This window comes from Periplaneta americana, chromosome 15, assembly GCF_040183065.1.
Source record: "Periplaneta americana isolate PAMFEO1 chromosome 15, P.americana_PAMFEO1_priV1, whole genome shotgun sequence".
Taxonomy (NCBI): Eukaryota; Metazoa; Arthropoda; class Insecta; order Blattodea; family Blattidae; genus Periplaneta; species Periplaneta americana.
The window spans coordinates 40,131,796-40,154,382 of NC_091131.1; the positions used below are offsets into that span (position 1 = coordinate 40,131,796).

Here is a 22,587-nt window from a genome sequence, read left to right on the forward strand (position 1 = left end):
AACGAGCAAAATTGAATTAAACGTTTTAGTTTGAAATATCTCAAAGAATAACCCCCTGAAAGTAACGACGCTACTAAACGGTTCACTCTCCATATTCTCTATTATTTAAGATTCCGCTTTTCTCAAAATTTCAGCTACACTTTAAGTAACTGTGGAAACCCATTCAGTACTAAAATAACACTTGTTCTATTACTTAATTTAGTACTACGCTTTTCTTAAAACTTTCATTTCTGTTGTTTCGTTAGTTTGTTTCGTTTGTTTTTCTTCGAGTTCACATACATAAGTCAATACTGGTCTTATTACAAATTTATATATTCTCACTTTCATTTCTGCTCTTTAATTTTTATTACTCCAAATCGTACAGTTTAGGCATCCAGATATTTTTTTTTTTCATTGTTTGTTTGTGATTCCGTTCCCGCTATTGATCTCTGTACTTAAGTATTCAAATGTCATGACTTAGTTTATCATTTTACCTTCTATTTCTAGTTTAACACGAACTGGGTCTTTACATATTGCCATCGATTTGGTTTTGTTTGTGGACAATTTCATATATTGTTTGCGATGATTCTGAATTTGTATAACAGAATTTTTTGATTACCTCGTGAAATAAGTACTGTGTCGTCAGTATAGTTGATTATCTCCAGTTGCTTTTTTTTTGCCAATTTTAATGCCCTTTTTAACTTCTCATTTTAATTCTGGAATAATTTAATCTATTATTAATGTGAACAGAGTGGGACTTGAAAGAAACTCCTTGCCTTATTTTTAAAAGTCATGTTGAGTTCAGATAAGTTTGTGAAATAATATCATATAAATTAGTTTTTATTTTCAGTCAATCACTTATCATGTTAAGACGGCAGAAATGGATTCTGTTACATCATGATAAAATATTAATATACGTCACGAATATTTTCGACTTACTTTCAAGTCATCTTCAGGTGATAGTTTACTAACAAAACAAACATTTGAACATGGTGAAAAATAATTAATCACATCTATAATACACAAATAAATAGTCTAACCATGCATACTTTTCTTAAAATGGTTAAATGGCGTACATTATTAAATTAACATTCAGGTAGAAAGCCTTTCAGTGGATATAATTATAATTTATACAATATATTAAAAAGGCAAGCAGTGTCCTTGCCTTATTCTTGTTGGATTGATATTCATTTGAATGTTTTGTTTTCATTTTTGATAATTGTACTGTTTCTTGAATAAATTTCTCTAATATTTATGGTGATACAGTATATTTAGGAATATTTTGTTTTGTAGTATAGTACATTTAATGTCATTCGCTTTGTTTTAAAACCTGAAGTACGTGTATACTGCCTCTCTCCATTTAAAAGTACGCCCACAAATATCTCCCCAGCCACCGGTGTAGCTCTGTCGGCTAAGGCGCTTACCTACCGATCCGGAGTTGCGCTCGGGCGCGGGTTCGTTTCCCCAGGGTTGATTACCTGGCTGGGTTTTTCCGAGGTTTTCCCCAATCGTAAGGCAAATGTCAGGTAATCTATGGCGAATCCTCGGCCTCATCTCGCCAAATATCATCTCACTATCACCAATTCCATCGACGCTAAATAACCTCGTAGGTGATACAGCTTCGTTAAATAACCAAGTAAATAAATAAATATCTTCCCGATCGTTAAATTTCGGACACTGATATATCATGCTAAATTATCGCATTACGTATATTTTGACCTTTTGTCCTGAACATAGTACCACGCACCTTGAATAATGCACGTACAACGACAAACGCAGTAGGATAAATGACCTACAGGCTTGAAGGTCACATAAATTTTTACCCAGCTGACCTAGAAGCCCTTACAAGGTCGCACGCATTCGTATAATGCCCCTAAGATCAATTTCCTTCCACTCAACTCCTCCCATTTTTTTTATCGCTTTTAAGTTCCCAAAAGAACGAACGTACTTACCCATTGTCGTCTTTCGAAGAATTGCTAGCTACAGAATTACGCTCTTAGAGGGAGAAAGACAAACAAAGACATAAAATATAACTCAAACATTAATCCAGGCGCCTGGCGACCTTATTTTCGCTTCTTCCAGGAAAACACATATAGCCTATAGTTTGCTTGACCCAATTTTACGAAACTCCTTATCTGGGTCGAAACTCCTATGAATAAGATGGTTTAATCGCAAGTTGTTTAAGCTCAGTTGATAACTTGTATTATCCGCCCATTTAACAAACTACGTAAGGTAATTCGATTGGGGTAATTAAAGACTAATTAACCTGTAAACCTTGGAAGAGTTTGAAAGGAGATCTAGAGCAGCACTGGAGGGATGGTTTAAGGGGGAGGGGCGTTGAACTATGAAGTGCGGGTCGGGTGTCGATCGATCGGCCCCCAAGTTTGGCCAACTCGTCTCCTTAAAGTCGAGTGATGGTCCCATCCCTGAGGTACAGTTAAACCAATATCAGCTCTTTCTAATGAAATTATTCCTGGTAATATTCTTGTGAGCTTTCTTAATTCTTATATTTATAAAAATAGCGAAACATATTATTATTATTATTATTATTATTATTATTATTATTGGCCTGTAGCTTGCATGCTGTTTATTGATTTTCGACAAACATAATAATGATAATAATAATAATAATAATAATAATAATAATAATATCAACGTAAAAAAATAATTTCTTACATTGGATTTTTTTACGTTTCTGAACTAATAGGTCATTTTTATATTTTTTTTCGGCATTTATTGGTCGTTTTTAATACTTTGAAGAACTTTTAGGTACTTTGGAATGCATTTTACTTTATTTTTTTACCGATAGGTCTGTTAAATCATTTTCTAAGCAAATAGGTGAGTAGTAATTACTTACTGAATAAGTGAATAACAGTAAAGTTTGAGTTTTATAGTTTGAAACAAACTCTAAAATCCATCCCTCATTCCACTGAAGGCTTCACTTCACACAACGGAAGTAGTATAAAATGCTTGACAAAGCTTAGTTTAGATGAGGGCTTTGATCACTACTGTTCTTTTGTCGGTACGAGGGTGTCTTTAGAATCTATGTTTGGAAAGGGAGAAAACTTTCACCGTGTCCTGGACAGGACGTGGTTCGGAAGGGATGTCTACTGTAGTAGACCGTATTTTTAACACAAAGATTGTAAGAATGCACGCTGCGCTCACAATTTGTTTTGTCATTCACACTCCCTCATCTGGAAGATCTGGTAACAAAAGAGAAGCACGGAAGGAGGAGAAGACGGAGAATGAAGGCACTGACATGAACCACCCCTGATTGAAACACACCGTAAACCCTCATTAAAATCTATAGTTTTCCCTTAAAACTTTCATTTTGTTGCATGTTCTTTTCCTTTATCTTAGTCAAATTCCAGGAAGTTGCCTCCTCTCTCCGAGATTTGCAGGGCAGTCATTGAAACAAGGTGGCTAATTTTTAAGAAATTGTGGTGCGAGTACGGTGAATAATATTTAAATGTCATTTTCTTTTAATTTTATGTCACTTTTCCATTAGTTTAAGGGCATTTTAATGATCATTTTAAGTAGATTTTTAGGTCATCAACATCCGCCCCCTGATGATGATGATGACGATGATGATGATGATGATGATGATGTACCTCGAATATCTTGTTACATAAACCTGTAACTTCTCCGAGTCTTTCTTAGAAAGCAGATGTGTTATGTAATAGAAAAGCTGCCGTCTGATTCCATCCAATTGAATCGTTTTTTCAGAAACGTCACAAGTCAAATTTTAACAAAATTGAATTTATTTTATTACTAATTCCTGTTCTATAGGGATAGGTATACCATTTTATAGGAAAATACCACAAGTCAAACGGTACTGTGAAATGTGCGCTTGAAAATTAGGTTTCGTGGAAAAGACTCATAAGTGAGTGACAAGGCTATAGCCTAAGCTATTGTGTTGGTAAATTAATTATTTTGTGTCTGAATTTTGAAATTATTAGAATAATGTTGTTTTTTTTGTGTAATATATTACTGGATTAGATTATTTCATGCAGAACTTTATTATGTGGCCGGGAGGAAAAAGATCTTAAGTAAATTTTGTGTGAAAATGAGTTTTTTTTTTATATAGCCTATTCTGAAAGCGGAAACAATTTTCTACAATTTGGTAAAAGGTTAAAGTCAAATAAGACTCCTGACTAGATTTATAGAACGTTACCAAATGTCTTAATTACTTTTTGAATCGAGCACACACAGAATAAAGGACTTAAGATATTTAATACTTTATTCCTTACAAACATCACATGTTTACTTTCCATGCTTCCCTATTAAAAAAGTCTAACTTGTATTTTAGTCATTTTATCACATACTGATGCCCTTTAAACTTTAAGCACTAGGTAAACAGTCCTATATTGTTTAAGCCTATTTTGCATTTCTAACAATTTACATTTCCCATTTATTTTGATATGAAAAAGATCTTATGTTTAAATAGTCCCTTCTACTCAGTTTGGGTTGTAGTCTTAAAAAGGCTTAAGTGCGGCTATTTTTGGAAATAATCAAGAAAATTATTAAATGAGCAACATTATCTATTTTAGAAGAAATGTAAACAAATCATATCCAGGAAAGCCTCTTAATTAAAAGAACTCCATAATTGACACCAATTTCAATCTTTGTACTGCTCTCCTGAAAAGTATAAAATTTCTACTTAGACTTAAGTCCTTTTTCCTCCCGGCCACAGAATTTTATATCCTTAGTGACATTTCATACAGGTTAGAGTAAAATTTGTTCATATGAAGCAAAAATTATGAAGTCAACTTCTAAATACTGGTTTCGAGAATCAAATTCATATTATTTTTGAACCAAATGTTTTAATTACCACATTAAAATAATAAAGAGATTGTTTTGTTAAATCTTTACCAGATTTTGAGATACTCTAGAAGTCAAACATTTTCAAACATGAATACTGAGTCATATTCTTTTGCATATAGAAATATTCGTTATGCTTTTACAATCATTTCCCATTTCAAATATTTTAATAAAACTCTTAACTCATGCGTTTCTTTTAAACAGGTTTTTGTGTTTTCTCTAAAACTTCGTATTTCGTGATTTAAGAGGTTTATAAAAAAACAGATTCAATTATTATTATTAATTATTGTGTTCATTTATACTCTCAAACTGAACATGAAATCTCAAGATGCCTGCCACAGCGTCTTCTAAATAATGAATTTAAATTTATGCAAGCATATATTTATCATTTGAAATCTTCTACAACCTGTGGTAACTGTTGTTTGCTGTCGTTACAGGTCTGGGGACGAGTCCAGCCATCGTATACATCACGGAAGTGGCGAAGCCGGAACTCCGGGGCGCCCTCATCGCCACCTGCCCCACATTGGCGTCATTGGGTAAGCACGCTGCTCTAATATACATGCTAATTAGTCTTCGAATTGAAGGAGGTGGGGGAAACCGAGGAATTTTCCGCCTTCTGGATTTTTTCGCAATTTCTGCATTGCTGTGTTCATTCTCAACAGAGGAAAGAAAATCCCTCTCTCTGAATAGGCTACATTATGTTTTAATATTATTATTACTACACTAATCTTAATAGTGATATTTTTCCTGAAAATGCATTTCCGAAAACTTAATTTTATTTTCTGTGCTGCGGTCCTCTAGACTAAATTTGTTATGATGAGATTATTCGTAATGTCTTTTGTAAATATCACTCGGATTTCAACATTAAAAATGTTATCCTTTCGTATAAAAAATAGTAAACCATTTTGGACTGTCCTTTTTTTTTACAACTACGACAATTCAGTTTGTTCACTTATTGTCGACATCTGCTAACCTCAATGCGATATTTATTACATGAAGTAGTTAAGTATTATGTAAACGAGGAACTAAAAATTTAAATATAAATATGTCTGTTGTAAAAGATAATTGGATGAATATAGCAGCAGGGACGATTTATATATACTTCTTTATTATAGAGTTAAAAAGAGAATTTCAAACTTAGCAAGTAAAGGAGTAAAGAAGAATTGTTTAAAATAAATGCGATAGGGTGAAAACTTGCGCTAAAACAAAGAAATAAGTGTAAGTTAAACCAACATAAATTAAATAGTTATATGATAGAAAATTTGTTATTAAATTGTACATTTATTGTGTATAATCACTATTTGTGCATATATTGGTTTTAATTATTAAGTTTATGTATTTTTGAACTATTAATAAATAATAACTAATACATAGAACGATGCCAGAAATACTACATGTTTATTGTTTTTATAGAGAGACGTGGTTACCTCTGACTGAGGTACCTCTTGATAATAAATGTACAGAACCAGAAACAAAATTTGGGCCACCTGAATTTTCCAGTTCCTGTTACAAATACCGCACGTGTTCAGTGCATATTAACTTTTGTACGGGATGTTGTGTGTTGAAACTATAGAACCATTTTCTTGCAGTTCTTTTTCCGATGGTGTTCTCCACATACACCGCGCAAATGTTTCGAGCCGACTCCGTTGCCTTTGCTTCTCTATTAAACTGAAACAGGAGAATATGTCAGAAGTTTTCGTTTTTTTCCACTTGATACTCTATCTTCTTTAGCCCACAAATAGCACAAACTTTCTTCAAAACCACAAACAGTAACAAGACTTCAAATAACAAATGACAAACGATAATCAGTCTCTTAACAACGCAGTGCTGTGATGAAGAAAAACACTACGGGCTTATGCATCAAACTAATATAATAAATATACCATTCATCGCTCGTAGCCTAGCTGGTCGCTGGGTAGAAAGTCAGGGTGATCAAAACAAAGATTGTTTGTATCTGTCAGTCATTATAGTTGAACTCACTCTGCTTTTCAAAATCGTCTTTAAAAAGAATAACAATTTGTAAAAGTGCCAGGAAGAACTCTATTGGTCTCCAGGATCTCCTGAGTGTACCATAGATATTTTGGTACTTTTAGTGCATAAATAACCATGTAAATAATTTCACTTTTCTGGAAGGCTTCTTCTGTCATAATAAAACCCTTTCATTAAATCGCATATATTCTAATGCAAATAGAACATTGATAAAAATAATAGCCCTATGTATTAATTACAAAAAGGTCAGTACCGATAATTATCTTCAGTTTGTAAAATCGTCATTTAAACTTGTTGTAAAACATCAATTTTTCATTTAGGAATTTACTTATTTTGGTATCCATTTCATACCACCTCATTCTGGTGCAGAGATCAAGAAAGCATGGGACTATCTCTTTGCCTCCAAGGGCCTTTATGGCATGTGAAGGGGCTACCTGTATCTTTATTGGTATCAATTTCAACTCCTACTTAATCTCACAATTTTACAATAAGATATCGGTTTTGGTGGTTGGGATGAGCTCGATTCCAAACATTGTATATATATATATATAATTTTATTTTTATTATTATTATTATATAGGGGAGAGTCGGGTAGTATCGGACATCGGGTAATATCGGACAGTGCGTTTCTTTCATCTACCACCATTTGGTAGTACCTGAATGACATGGTTACGTTTCTCTATGCGACATCACAGAAACGTAACCATGTCAATCAGGTACTATCATCGTGTGGTAGATGAAAGAAACTCACTGTCCGATATTACCCGATGTCCGATACTACCCGACTCTCCCCTATATATATATATATACGTATATATATATATATATATATATAATTATATAATTATTATTTTAAATTTTATTTCCTATTTTATTTTATTTCACTTTTTATATTCCTCTTATATTAATATAGACCTATTATATTATTCATTTATTTTATTCCATAGATCTTACATGAGCAATGAAGCTTTAAGATGTGGAACAAGTCAAAATTTTACAATATTACAATTACAATTTTTACAAATTTTTATAGTTTTACAATTTAGTAATTTTCTACAATTTGTACAATTTTGTGCAATTTTTTACAATATTTTGGCGAGATGTAGTGAGATGAGGTGAGGTACGAGGATTCGCCAAAATATTACCCGGCATTTGCCTTTTGGTTGGGGAAAACCTCGGAAAACCCCAACCAGGTAATCAAACCAAAGGGGGGTAATCAAATCAAAGGGTTTGATGCCAAGAACTCGCCATAGACTTTGTATATTCTCTTATAGGCCTATTAATATCATATCTGAACTGCGACCGAACACGAGCGCTGCACATTCGGTCCTCAAATTTTGTTAATATTACTCTATCTCCTTTTTATATTGATTGTATTGTTTTATTTCTATTTCTATAGTTGTAAATATATTCTGTATTCTGTATATTTAAATTTAAATAAATAAATAAATAAATAAAAAATTAATCTTTTACGCATCGAAATGAATAGCAGTAGGCGCTTAGCACGTGGGATAGTGTGCACGGACTCTGAGAACGCATGCAAAGTAATGACATTTAGGTCGCTGGTAGCTGAAACCATTCCAGCGAGCTATAAGGCTGGGTAACAATCGACCGAACAGTCTTCATCTTGCACGTCTCCATTTAGGCATTCCTTCCAGCAAGGTAACCGGTCAAGCTATCAGCCAGGCTTCGTCTTTATGTACCCTAAGCCGAGATTCTCTCTCATTTGATACCTGCAATAGTGTTGATTTATAAAACGTGAGAACACTGGAAAATAATTGTTGTAGGCATGGTGCTGAGCTACCTGAAGGGCGCGTACCTGACCTGGCGCACGGCGGCGTGGACTAGCGTCATCTACGTGGGCGTGCCTCTGCTCCTGATCAGCATCTGGATCCCCGAGAGCCCCGTGTGGCTTGTGGCGCGTGGCCGCGTCGATGAGGCCGAGAGGTCGTTGAAGTGGTTGGCCGGCAAGCAGGTAAGGACACGAACATCAATAGGAATAGGTTTATATACTGTACAATACACGGTGTAAACGAAATACATTGCCAAAAAAACTACTTTGGAAGAACATAAATAACTGACGAAAAAGAGTCAAATAGTGTTTTTCTGTAACTGTCAAAGTTTCCCCAGAATAAAAATATTTTGTGAGTCTTAACTTTTCTTAAAATTAGAATAGACAGTCATTATTTATTTATTATATATTATTTTTGGAGAAAAATTCGCTCCGACACGGGATCGAACCCAGTATCTTCAGCTCTAGGCGTTAAGTGCTGTACCATATGGGCTATGCAGAGGCTCCATCCATACCACCGCATCGAACTCCTCTTCTTGATTTCCCTTATAGTCTACTCCATGTTTCGATGTTACGTCATTATGCAGGAACGCACATTTGCATAGCTTTTCAAGCCATTTTTTAAAATTGGAAGTCACTCTCTTGTGCATTGTTGACAGTAGGTTGCAGCATGCTTCGAATTTTCTTTATGTCTGTATTCTAATACCAATGCCATAGTGGGAAAACACGGCAAATATGAGAAACAATATCGCAAAGATTGAGAGAATTGGCCTGAATGAAAAGGTAAGTTAAAAGTCTTCCGGTCTTACTAACAAACAGTGTATAATTTTTATACGAGACTTATGTAGAGTTGGTACAGAAAACGTCACTAATAAACCATGCATAAGTGATAAACGTATAAGCAACGTGTAACTACAGGTCAAAATGGGAATTGCTTTGCTGTAGATACATACACGAAACCCCGTGTTTAAGCGTTGTATATAGAGAAAAAAATGGCCGTCTTTTAACAGCTGTTCGTATCGATTGTCATTTTATGATGTGGTTGCCTTATAACCACAGAAGAACAAAACAAAGAGCACAGAATAATTAGAATAATATTGCTGTAGCTTGTACTCTTTGATCAAAATATAGCGCGGTAATTGATCAGGCTCACTTCTACTATCGATACTTAGCACGGCATACTAGCGCACTCTATCGGATTAAATAGAGAATCTCAGTTATTCCATTACCTTTCGTAATAAAATAATGACGAAACTATGACGTAGCTGTGTAACAGTTGTACTGTTATGTACGACGTTTGTATGTAGTGATTATTAGTAAGGAATTTACACACGACTTATAAACAAGGTATTCGCTGTTTAAGTATAGGACAGTTGAACGTCTGTGTAAGAGTTTTTTTAGTAAGACCGTTTATGTATAAATACTGTATTGCATTCAGAAGCGAAAAATTGAAGAAGATACAGCTTATTTTAAACGTGTAAAAGTAAATAGCATGTATCCTAATTTCACCCTTTCGATTTTTGAGGTAGCCTAGAGGGCGACTCGGAAAATTTATTATTCACCGATTGCCCCTCTCATGTAGCCTAAATTGCGATAAATCGCCCAATCTGGCAACCCTGTAATGGTGATGAATGACAAAACAACATCATATCACACCACGGACTTCGGATTGAATCATAGCCATGACTGTGATTGAATTCTAGATACTGTCGTCTTTTGTTTCAGAGCTCGTTGCCGGAGCAACAGTTGGCCGCGTTGGTCAAATCTCAGGACATGAAGGCGTTGGTAACGTCTGGCTTCATGGGGCGCCTCACCGGCTTCTTCCGTCCGTCTGGTTACAAGCCGCTGCTCGTACTCTTCGGGCTCTTCTTTTTCCAGCAGTTCTCCGGGGTGTACACCACACTCTTCTATTCCGTCGAACTCTTCAAGGTACTTGCTTAGTTTGGTAATGTGTAGTTTTTATACCAGAAGAGACACTTCACTTCATCTCCGATAACGTTCTAACAGTTGATGCTATAAGCAGTACGACAAAATACGAGTAATATAAATTAAATTAGGCCTATATCCAAGGAGACACCTGATGCATGTAATGAAATATTTCTTACGTAAATTATGTTCCAGATATGAAGATCAAATTCATAATTTCAATTAGGAACCCAGTATGTTTTGTATTGCAATGGCCGGGCTAAGCTGTTTATACACGATCAAATTCATCGCTTCACGACTTTTCAAGACTTGCCAATATTTCACAAGTTTTGTTATCAAATCATTTACAATACTTTTAAAGTCTTTGATTGCTTTCAAAGTAAATAAGAGCATTTCTAATCGATCAAAGACTTGACATTTCTTTGAAGAAATTTATCAATGGGATTCGAAAATATTATGACACCAAGAACCACAAGAAAACATGGTGTCCTGGCCGAGAGAAGTCTGCGAGTTAATTCAATTATATTTATGCTCGACCATGCCGAAATGTAGTAATTATACACCTGGTAGCAGTCTTTTAATGCATGTCATTAAAGAACACCTACTCATTAAAGTACAGGTGTTCAGCCAATGACAAGCCAGCTTACAGGTGTTCAGCCAATGACAAGTCAGCTTTGTACCGTTATAAAACCGCAAGTATCGATTATTCTCGGATATCCAATCGAAAGAGAATTAGCGAAAAGTCACGGAGGCTGGAAATCCAATACTGTCGCAGAAGGTTATGTTCTGTTACTATAATAATTAGAGTTAATTGTAAATAATATTCAAATAAATTCAATTTGTCATCTCGTTTTTCAATTCTAAATCAATTTTCAGGTTATACCAGAGTAATGTTTGTCTTATTCTGTGCCAAAGTCAATGAAATTCGGCCTCGGAAAAAATCAATACTTTCGCGTCTGCGCACATCTCACAATTCAGATCAGTTCGCACATAACCATAATTTTGAATACTTTCAAGTTAGAAATATGGTCGAGCATAAAAAGTCGTATGAAACTTTCCTATAATGGTAATTAAGACGCTCGTATGAAAATTATGAAACTCGCTTGCGCTCGTTTCATAAGCAATCATGCTTGCGTCTTAATTACTACCATTATAGGCTCGTTGCATAATGTACTATTATTAAACCATTTGAACCCATGCCTGTAACCAATACCACAATAAAATGAAAAAGAAATAATGCGTATGAGGAAATCACAAGGCACATATCTCGAGTTAAATACCAATACATGTATTTTTTAATAAATAAGGTTCTAACCCATAATCTTGGCCAGTGATATCATTCCGTTCTATTACGTGCTGTGCTCCAATTTCGTTCCAGCAACAGCACGCGTTCAAACTTCACCTCCCCTGCTATCACTCTCTTACCTGCAGTCTTACACTAGACGTGATAGGGGAGCACAAATTTAATACAGTGCATCACTCGACCTCGTGCTAAACAGAAAATAGCATTGAAGACTTCATTATATTCAATTACTTCAATTTTTACTTTTTATGTTAAATACCCTAATAAAATAAAAATATGTTTCAGAAATAATATCAGTGTTCGGCAATATGTATAGGTGTAATAGTATATTACGATACAAGGTGGGGAAGTGCTTTGTACAAAATTGAGGAAAAGTTTGAAAAACGAACGGAGAGAGTTTTTCAATTTCCTAGATTTTATAATGCACTTCACAAACGTGTATTGTATACAATATTTTTTTACAAGATCATATTTTTCAAATTGCAAATATATATATATATCTATATATATAATTTGAACTGGTAATGGAAATTACGGGAAAACGGCTGAACGGATTTTAATGAGTGACCCCTTATTTTCATGCCTGGCATCCAAAGTTTTTCGGAAAAGTAGTAGTTTTCAGTGAAGTGTCAATTTTCCTACATAATTTTCCTATTTTCCAAAATCCATCTGTTGTCAGTTTTGAGAACTAATTTTATTCAATCACGGCCGGCTTGATTGAATTTCAGAACGAAACACACACTACAATAAACAATAGGCTATTACACGAAGGTCATGACCTGCAGGATTGCCGACATATTTAGAGCTCAATTCAATTTGTTATTAAAAACTGATTCTGCAGTGTATAATTTTCTGAGTACAGCTGTGTATTGGATATTCAAATCTACGAAACTTGAGGTGGTTTGATGACATTATTACCATTAGAAATTAAATATTATTATAGTTAATATCATGATGTATCTATTTTTTCATTAATTGTACATAATATTGATGCTATATTGATGACATGAAAGTGAAACGTTTTGTGGTTATGTAAGTAAATGTAGAGAATATCTTAATTTAGATCTTCATTTCTATAATTTACTGAGTGGCTGCTATATATAACTACAAAACCTAAGTAAGATAATAATATTGTTATTAAAAATCAAATATTTTCATACTTATTAACCCAACGGGGTTGGGTCTTTTTCATATACTTAATGGCGGTGTAGTGTAGATATTGATATATGCCATTGTCTTCAGTATTGGCTCGAGAGAGTGCAAAAATTACAGTTCCTAAGGAAAGATCAAAAGGTATTACTTACTGATAAAATAAGAGGCCTACAAAATTTTGTAGTCTCCAGATCATTTCAGCAGGATCTCTTAGTAGGATAAAATGATTTTACGCTCTACATTTCAAGTTCTACATGCAGCATCTATACGAAAATGCTATTGTTCGAAAGCTTAGCAAACCTGACATTTTTTTAACTTTTGCCTACAATCCACAATGGCCTGAAATAGCTACTTGCGTTTTCGCGTTGAAACTCAAAAACTTAAGTTGGATAGGTTTAAGAAAAAGTATTTGGCGTAAAAAAATCCATCCAGAGGGAGTATGTTTCATTATTATGGAAGCAAATAACTATCAAAAAGACAAGTATTCTTCATTGAAAATAAATCTGAAAAATTTTTATTTGAACGTCTAACGAACTTAGTTTGCAGCAGCATTTGCTGCACAAGCCACTAGTAGTTATATAATTTGAAATGGTAATGGAAATTATAGGAAAACGGCTGAACGGATTTTAATGAATGACCCCTCATTTTGAAGCTTGGCATCCAAGGGTGTGCGGAAAAATAATTTTCCTGTTTTTCAAAATCCATATGTCGTCAATTTTGAGAACTAATGGCTTTTCAGGAAAATACAAAAAAACACACTACAATAAACAATATACTCGAAGACCATTACCTGCAAGATTGCTGACATATTGAGAATGCAGATTCTCTGACACCATAATGCCAATATTTGTGTAACTCTTTAGAACGTATTGGTTATTAAAAACTTCAAGACTTGCTAAAAATAATTTACAGGTCTGATTCTCTGTTGTGTAATTTTCTGAGTACAGCTGTGTATTGGATATGAAAAAGTACAAAACTTAAGAAGGTTTGATGACATTATTACCATTAAAAATTAAATATTATTACAGTTAATGCCATGATGTATTATTTTGTCATTAATGATACACATTAAAGCTATGGATATAGGCCTGTTGATGATATGAAAGTGAAACCTTTTGATCTTCATTTCTATTATTTACTGAGTAACGCAAGATAACGATATTGTGATTAAAAATGAAATATTTTTACAGTTATTAATCAAGTGTTGTGAGTCTTTTTCAGATATTTAATGGTGGGACGGTGTAGATACTTATATACGTGTGACTCTCTTATTTTCCTAGGATATACATAATGCAGTACTATGGAAGAGGCTTTAGTAATTGAGTCATGCTTCCTATTTATTTACGTCTTTAAACTGCATCAAAATATCTCTTTTAAAAAGCTTCACTCTGAATGGCATTTATGCCAAATGCTTTTTCTCAACATATCCATCTTCAGTTCTTTGAGTTTCAATGCGAAAACGCAAGTAACAATGTTAGGACTATCAGTGGATTTTTCATGTGGGAGTAAAGGCAATAGCTATTTCAGGTCATTGTGAATTCCAGGTGAGAGTTAAGAAAATCTCAGGTTTGCCATGCTTTCGAAAAATAGTCATAGCATTTTGGTATAGGTGCTGCATGTTTCGTGAACTACCTTGAAATGTAGAGGGCAGAATTGAGGGGTTGGGTGCAAGAAAGTCACTTCTCTCAAATGCAAGTTTTGAGAAAATTGATGTTCAAATTCAAACCGTAATAATGTGATCTATGCACGCCTTTACATTTTGGGTACTCGTGACCTTTATGATCACAGTATTGAACTACAACTTGGTGATCATATGCATAACAGATCAGAGAACACAATATAGCGTTTTACTCAAAAGGAGCACGTCCTCTAAAATGCCCTTCTTGCACCCAGTCCCTCAATTACAAATTTTCCTGCTCATAGACCGTGCTGAAGTGATCGGGAGACTACAATTATCGTAATCTGTATTGAAGTGTTGCCAGTAGTGAAGTGAACATAGCAGCTACAAAATAAATAAATTTAAATAGATGATCAAGTAATGGGGAAAACATTCTGATGTTGCGACTTAGGCCGTGTCTCAAAGCTACATTTTCAGCTGAAGTGAACTAGATTGTTGACTAAATAGCCGAATGTGACATCAGAAGTTACGATCCAAAGCTACGTAGCGAATAGCAATCAAGTCCGTAGTAACTAGTAAACGAAAATGCTTGCTTGATTGATGACTTGTATACTAAACAAATATGGATATCTGGGGCTATGAAATCTGATGATGCTTTGGAAATACAGTAAAATGTGAGTTCAATGTAGAATAACACGTTAACTTGGAACATTGACATTGTTGGTATCTGCGTTACATTTTTTTAATATTGTAATATTTCAGGCTCTTACCTTTTCCACATTTATTTCGATTGTTGATAGCCAAACGTAATTTTCATAGATATCTTTTGGCCGTGTCTCAAAGCTCAAGTCCATACTACACACTAGTGACTAGCAACTAGATGACTTGTAAACTACACACTAGGGAGCTTCGGAAATGTATGCTTGAAACATGGCCTTCTTCATAGACTATTTCTCTAAAAACCACGACATCACGGTGCAGCACTAAATTAAGAAGGCAGTGTCCTAATGCAGTTTCATTACGAGTTATGTGGAAAAGATGAGGGCTTAATATATTACAATAATGTTTGAAACATTGTACAGAAGTTACTAACAATGTCAGTGTTCAAAGTTAACGTGTTATTCTACATTACATTTACATTATTTCACTTCCAAAGCATTTTCAGATTTAATAACCCCAATTGCTGATGAGGTATCCATGTTTGTTTAGTGAACAAGTCAACAATCGAGCAAGCATTTTCGTTTACTAGCTACTACGGACTTGATTGCTATGCACTATGTAGCTTTGGATCATAACTTCTGACGTCACATCCGGCTATTTAGTCAACAATCTAGTTCACTTCAGCTGAAATTGTAGCTTTGAGACACGGCCTTTGAATATCTTTTACAATTCTACATCTTTCTACGTTTCTTTTCTAGTGTCTCAGGAAATTACCATTCAGTTCATAAACCTGAGAATTAAGTTTCTTGAACTGTTTACTGGAAAACTGTTTATAAACAAAGAATTCGAATTTCCAAAAAATAACAGCTGATAACTCGTAATTAAACTGCATTAGGACACTGCCTTCTTAATTTAGTACTATACCGTAATTTCATGGCTTTGAGAAAAATAGTCTGTGAAGAAGGCCATGATTCAAGCCTGCATGTTCAGAGCTCTCTAGTGTGTAGTTTATAAGACAGCTAGTTCCTAGTTATTAGCATGTAGTATAGACTTGAGCTTTGAGACACGGCCTTAGTACTTCAGTTACATTGTACCGACTTTGGAGAGAAGAGCGCGTCGATATCAATAATATCATACGAGACATTTAAGCTGCTCGTTTTAAGTGTCTCGCACTGTATGATTTTCTGTCTCAGAGACAGTGACAGGTGGGCTTGATTGCCATTCTTGGTAAAAATATTCAACTTCATTCTCTTCTGAGCATTGCTGTCGTATTGCTGAGTTTCTAGCAACTGTAGCTGAGTTAGACGACTGTTAACAAAGTGTTGTTTCTGCAGGACGTTGGCAGCGGCATGGACCCTAACATGGCGACTGTGCTGGTGGGAGTCATGCGTCTAGTCATGAGCTTTTTCAACACGGCGTTGCTGAGCCGCTTTGGGCGCCGTCCCCTCTGCATGCTCAGCGCTTTCGGCATGGCGATCTGCATGATCGTGTCGGGATTCAGCACGCAGTATATTTTTAGCGGTAAGTTTCAGCAGCAAAACAAACGTAACATGCTGACTTTAATTCTTGGACTGGCTACTTTCAGGGTTGTTGTGGTTTTTACGTAAAACTACGTCTTTGTCCTTACTGGGTTGGGTTGGGGGTTAACTCGGGAATTGTCACATAAAAATGCAAACCCGCTCGCCGCTACTTCTCGAAAATGAAGAGATACATGAACAGATAGTGAATATGCCGTTGGAGAGAACAAGGGACACCGTATCAAACGAGATATGAACTGCCGCTGCCGGTTGAGCCTAAGTGTAAAAACATGTTGGAGTTGTTCATTTCGCCTCTCCGAGTAGCGCGCCTCGCCATTCACTCGCCGTGCATCTCGCATCTCGCCTCAGCAGAACATAGTGAAGCAATTCACCTCGCCATGATTCTCGCCGATACGCGGACAATGAGTACAGATGTGAGATTCTCCAGGAATACGTGGTAAATACTAATAAATTTATTGGTCGTACCTATTAGTACTTAAAAATGTTTACAAATTCTGACAGTGATAGCGATTTATCTACGAGTACTGCAATGAAGTGGTGGTTACTTTCCAACAGAAGAAGAAAATACAGCGTGCATCCAGTCAATAAGAAACGCACTAAACTTGGTGAACTCTATCAATTATATCAGCAGCTTAAGGCATTTCCAGATAGATTTTACGAATATTTAAGAATGTCTCAGTCAACGTTCAATTACATCTTGATGCTGATAGAACCTAAAATCCAAAAAGTGTACACTAACATACATAAACAACCAATCAGTGCTGAAGAGAGGTTGGTAGTGACTCTCAGGTAATTAATAATTATACAGTATATAATAATGTACTATTATCAGAATTTATTACTTATTATTAGCAAAAATCTTTCACTGTCAATCACAATAAGAAACACATATTCTTTCAAAATATTGTGCAAAAATTTGACGTCGGTATAAACACTTTTTCTTCTGAAAATGAAATGAATAATAATAATAATAATAATAATAATAATAATAATAATAATAATAATAATAATGATAATGGCTTTAAAAATGAACATATTGTAATATAATAAACAATTAAGAACTGCAAGATTAAAAAGAAAAAAAAAAAAAAAAGAATTTCCTTCCAATCTTATTCCTTGAGAGGACGGATGGAGAGAATCATGACGTTCCGTTGCGACAACCGACCAATCAGAACGCTAGTTTCAGGCAGCTGCATCTTGAAAATCAAACCAGTTTGATTCCCGCTGAACGGCGAGATGCGTAGCGAGATGAACTACTCCAGCATGTTTTTACCCATTATATATCGTTGGTTTGTTTCCTAATCGCCACACGGCGAGATGCGTGGCGATATGAACAACTCCAACATGTTTTTACCCTAAGCGAGCTGGCAACGTCGCTAAAATGTCCCACATATAGCTCATTGTTGAATGGCGTCTCTCGTTCCTGTTTCAAGCTGCCTACTATGCATTCCTTCGTTCCTCTTGACGTTCTTTGCACTCTCTCCTGATCCTTATTCAAAACTGCTGACTTTTGCCTCCTGCTGAATGGTACACATTCCTATGTTCTGCTTTCGTAAACCGATCTTACATTCAATGCGGAGTTTGTAGATTCCGGAATAATATCAGATCGATCGTTAATTCCTATGTAAATTGCGGAGCAAACTATGACGGGTGCGCGTGAATTGCGGAGTAGCGGAAAGACAGGATTGCATACAAATTACGGAGTAGGGAAGAAGTTATCAAAATGGTGGAGGGCACTGAAGCTAGGTTAACAAGTTCCTTTCCACTTTCCCAGACTTAGAACTAGCAGATTTCATTGTAAACCTGGATTGTCATGACGTCTTAGCTCGAAGTGGCGACGAAATATCCTTTCCACAGGGATGAGTGACTCATTATTCTTAACCCTCCTGCAACCAAGGGGGGCTAATAGGATTATCTCACTGAAGATTTTTCAATATTATTTTCATTTTTTGCATACAGTATTTATTTTTGAAATTCTACGTATTTGTCCGTTATAGGCCTACGTCTACTAACATTTTAAAATAAAAATAACATAAATTATTCGTCTGTGTTATGAAAATTCCAGGATATGAAATTCAATTTGTAGATTAATTTTCTACATTTTTGAGCTTGTCTGCTTCCAAATTATTTTATTTTCTGTTATTTATATCATTATCCATATTGTTATTTATATTATCATTAATAAAATGACCTTTGCTTCCAATTTTTTAAAATTTTTATTTCTGTGTGTTATAGAAAATTCCAGGAATGAAATTCAATTTGTAGGTTAATTTTATACATTTTTGAGCTAGTCTACTTCCAAATTATTTTATTTTCTGTTATTCATATAATTATTCATATCGTTATTTATATTATCGAATCATGAACTTTGCTTCTAAGTTTTATTATTTTTTTTTTATTTCTGTGTGTTATATTTATTCCAGAAGCGATTCTGTTAGAAATAATTATTAGTAGAGCCTATTTCCGAGATATTCATTGTAGTATATGTGGTGTTCATAGGCCTATATTTGAATTCCAAGAAAAAACTAAAATTATTTTCTTTGATTTATATTTTTATTTATTTAGCTTTAGAAGTTTTAAAGGTTTTATTTTATTATATACAAATGTCTTGATGTTCATGGATACATATATTGTATTTGAATATTTAAATTTTAACAGATACGGTAACCGAAATGATTTACAATTTCTTTTATAATACTGTGACTTTTACGGTTTGCAGCTTTGTTTTCCACCCTGTCAAATTATATAGCATTGAAAGTTTGTCTTGAAATGGAAGGTAGACAAGTTTAACTTTACTGATATGTTTTCTCATAGCGTCACCAATAACATAATTCGTCACCTGAATGCAAGAAGTAGGTAACTTAATTTTTCATATTTTGTGACATTGCCTATATACTTATTTATTGCACTGAGGAAAATGTCTCGTTTTCTTTTACCTATTTGTTATATTGGAAAATAGATGTCGCTGGTATCGTTTGATCAGTTGCCTAGTTCTTGCATTACATTTTGTGCGATTTTTGCTATGCTATAAAAGAGGTAACTAAAAAACGCAAATTTCGAGTTACCTAGTTCTTGCATTCACATGACAATATTATAATATTATTATCTGAAGTTCATTAATTTTGGTACACGTTTTTAACAAAATGGAACGGGACTTTTGGATCAACCTGTATTTTTAAAAAGTGGAAAATTATTTTATTTTAGTAGGTTATTTTACAACGGTTTATCAATATCTTAGGTTATTTAGTGTTTGAATGAAATGAAGGTGATAATGCCGATGAAATGTGTCCGGGGTCCAGCACCGAAAGTTCAGCATTTTCTCATATTGGGTTGAGGGAAAATTCCGGAAAAAACCTCACCCAGGTAACTTGTCCCGACCGGGAATCGAACCCGGACCACCTGGTTTTGCGGCCAGACGCGCTAACCGTTACTCCAGAGGTGTGGACAAATTATTTTATATTTTTACATTTCGTATAGGTCCAAAGTCAATAATATATGCATTGTTAATATTTCAAGTGTTTAACAAGGATTGGTACCATGATTTTGATGAGGGTAATTGTATTGCCCCCACCCCTTGATAGTAGTTACATGTAGTTGCAAAATACCTTGGTAGCAGGAGGGTTAAAATAAGTCTCAACGGCAAATGCACGATGTTCTGTTGATCATAACGATATGGTTGCTAATGGTAATCCTTCCTCAATTCAGTTGACAATCGACACTCGCGTATAATCAGATAGCGTCATCGTGCTACGCAATTGAAATCAGGCTATGACTTAAGGCTGGTTCACAATAAACCGGAAACGAGAATCGGAACGAAAACGGTAAAACTGTTAAAATGTGTACATTTAAATGTGAGCATTCACAATTAACGAAAAGCTTGCCGGAGCCCGGGATCGGGAACGGAGAGTTGGCCAAGTTTCAACTTTGGCGTTCACGTTTCCGATCACAGCCCACTAGATTCATTCTATTGCCATCTAAAAGCTATTTTGTCGTCGTATATTTTGTAGCAAGAAGACCGTGACATAACCTATGCATTATTTTGTTCTGTGCTGTGCATCATGGAGCAAGTTTTATTTGATGAGATTCTAATATTGAGTGTTGAGGAAAATCCTCACGTTTATGATAAGCGGCGCGCCTCGTATAAAGATGAGAAAATGAAAGAGAATACGTGGCTTTCAATATCTGCATCTTTGAACACCGATCGGAAGCGAATCATATTTTATTACTATATTGGTTGTATTACACACTACATATTCATGCTTCAATTCAATAACTACTGTTGTGTTCATTTTTGTTCTATTACAAATGTTTCTTCTCTAATTATTTTACGTTATGGTAGACTTAAAATAGGTTGTGATAATAAAGATGCATGGGGATATTTATAGTACCGTACCTAATGAAATGTTTCAGTTGAAATTTCGAAGTTGGTTAACCTGTGTTTATGTTGGCTGCCTTGTACTCACGAGAGAACGCCATTGATCAATTATACACAAATGACATCAGAATGCGTAATATCGACTTTTCATATCGTTATTGACATGCATATCGATATGCATAGTCGTCTACGTTCTCGGTTTATTGTGAATCAAAAATTTTCATATTGACGTCCTCTCAGTGGCGGTTCCTCGGGGGAGGGAAGGGAGGAACGTCCTCCTCACATTTTCTTCTTTTGAAAGTAAATAACCAAATGAAATATATGCCTCGAAATTAAAGACAGATTCGATAATTTTTAAGTTCACAGCTATACGAAAACCTCGGTTGATCGAGTTTTAAACGATGCACGCTCATGTGCTGCTAGAAAACTGTGAGAAAGATGCGAATTGTTTGTGTGGAGGAAAGTCAATCTATTCCTCCTTTACTGCAGTTAGTACACATAGACAACAGCGCACTAGCGGCCAGAGAAAGAAGCAGAGTTTTAAAGCGAGGTAAATGAACGGAGAGGGAGGAGATCCTCCTCTGAATCAGCGCATGGGCGGGAAATAGAAACATTTATTTGTCTATGATAGAAACCGACTGGTCGTGCAGCAAGCTCGCTACCGCTGCCATCTAACGATCTTGCAGTCAACCAGACTATAATGCATCTAGTAGGAGGCACAATAAAAACAGTTTTAACGCAACGCTATGAAAGAACCATATAAACTTCTTTAAAAAAATTATAAACCAAAAATATTATTCATTGCACTTTATATAAGCTACTATCCGTGGTTTGAAACTTTCAAGGATATCTGAAAGTTAAAGTCGGGTTTATATAAAACACAGAGGAAGTAGTTCTACGTTAGTATCGCAGATCTTTTTGGCCCCTGAAATTCACTTCCATTTATTGTGTACTAGACAGGGCAACAGCCAAATTGTCAGTTTTGTACAAATAACTTATATTTGAAATTGAAAGTAGGTACTCCAAACTACATTATTTTTAACATAAAAAATTAATTGGCTACCGGCAACTTTGAACAATAATGGTAGTAGGCCTATGACTTTACAAGAACTGATATTCTTCAAAAGTATGTGATACTGAACTTGTAAAATATACATGTGGCAACACAGACCACGTGGGTGGGTGCAGTGTTCTCGCTTTCCTCAGATTATTTCCCATTTCCATTTCCGCGGTTCCGATTACGTGTTAGTAGCTATAGTCTCTTCCAACACGTGTGATGCTGTAGTGTACTCGAAAAATGCTGCGAGGTGAATTTCCTTGTAATTGTTAATTTGTGCAATTATTCAACAATGGATGGAAGTGAAAACATTTTACTTTATGAAAAATTTAGGAAACTCAGTTTACAAGAACAGATTATTGCTATACAGAATGGAA

The 22,587-nt window shown here is 35.0% G+C and overlaps 1 protein-coding gene across 1 annotated transcript in view; it reads left to right on the forward strand.

Annotated features, from left to right (window-relative positions):
- LOC138714802 (facilitated trehalose transporter Tret1-2 homolog) overlaps window positions 1–22,587 on the forward strand; it is a 182,512-nt gene that overhangs the window by 158,871 nt on the left and 1,054 nt on the right. Inside the window, exons 5-8 of the mRNA XM_069846950.1 lie at window positions 5,238–5,336; window positions 8,577–8,764; window positions 10,307–10,510; window positions 16,575–16,761. Of these exons, the coding sequence (XP_069703051.1) occupies window positions 5,238–5,336; window positions 8,577–8,764; window positions 10,307–10,510; window positions 16,575–16,761 (678 nt within the window). The remainder of the gene's footprint in view (window positions 1–5,237; window positions 5,337–8,576; window positions 8,765–10,306; window positions 10,511–16,574; window positions 16,762–22,587) is intronic.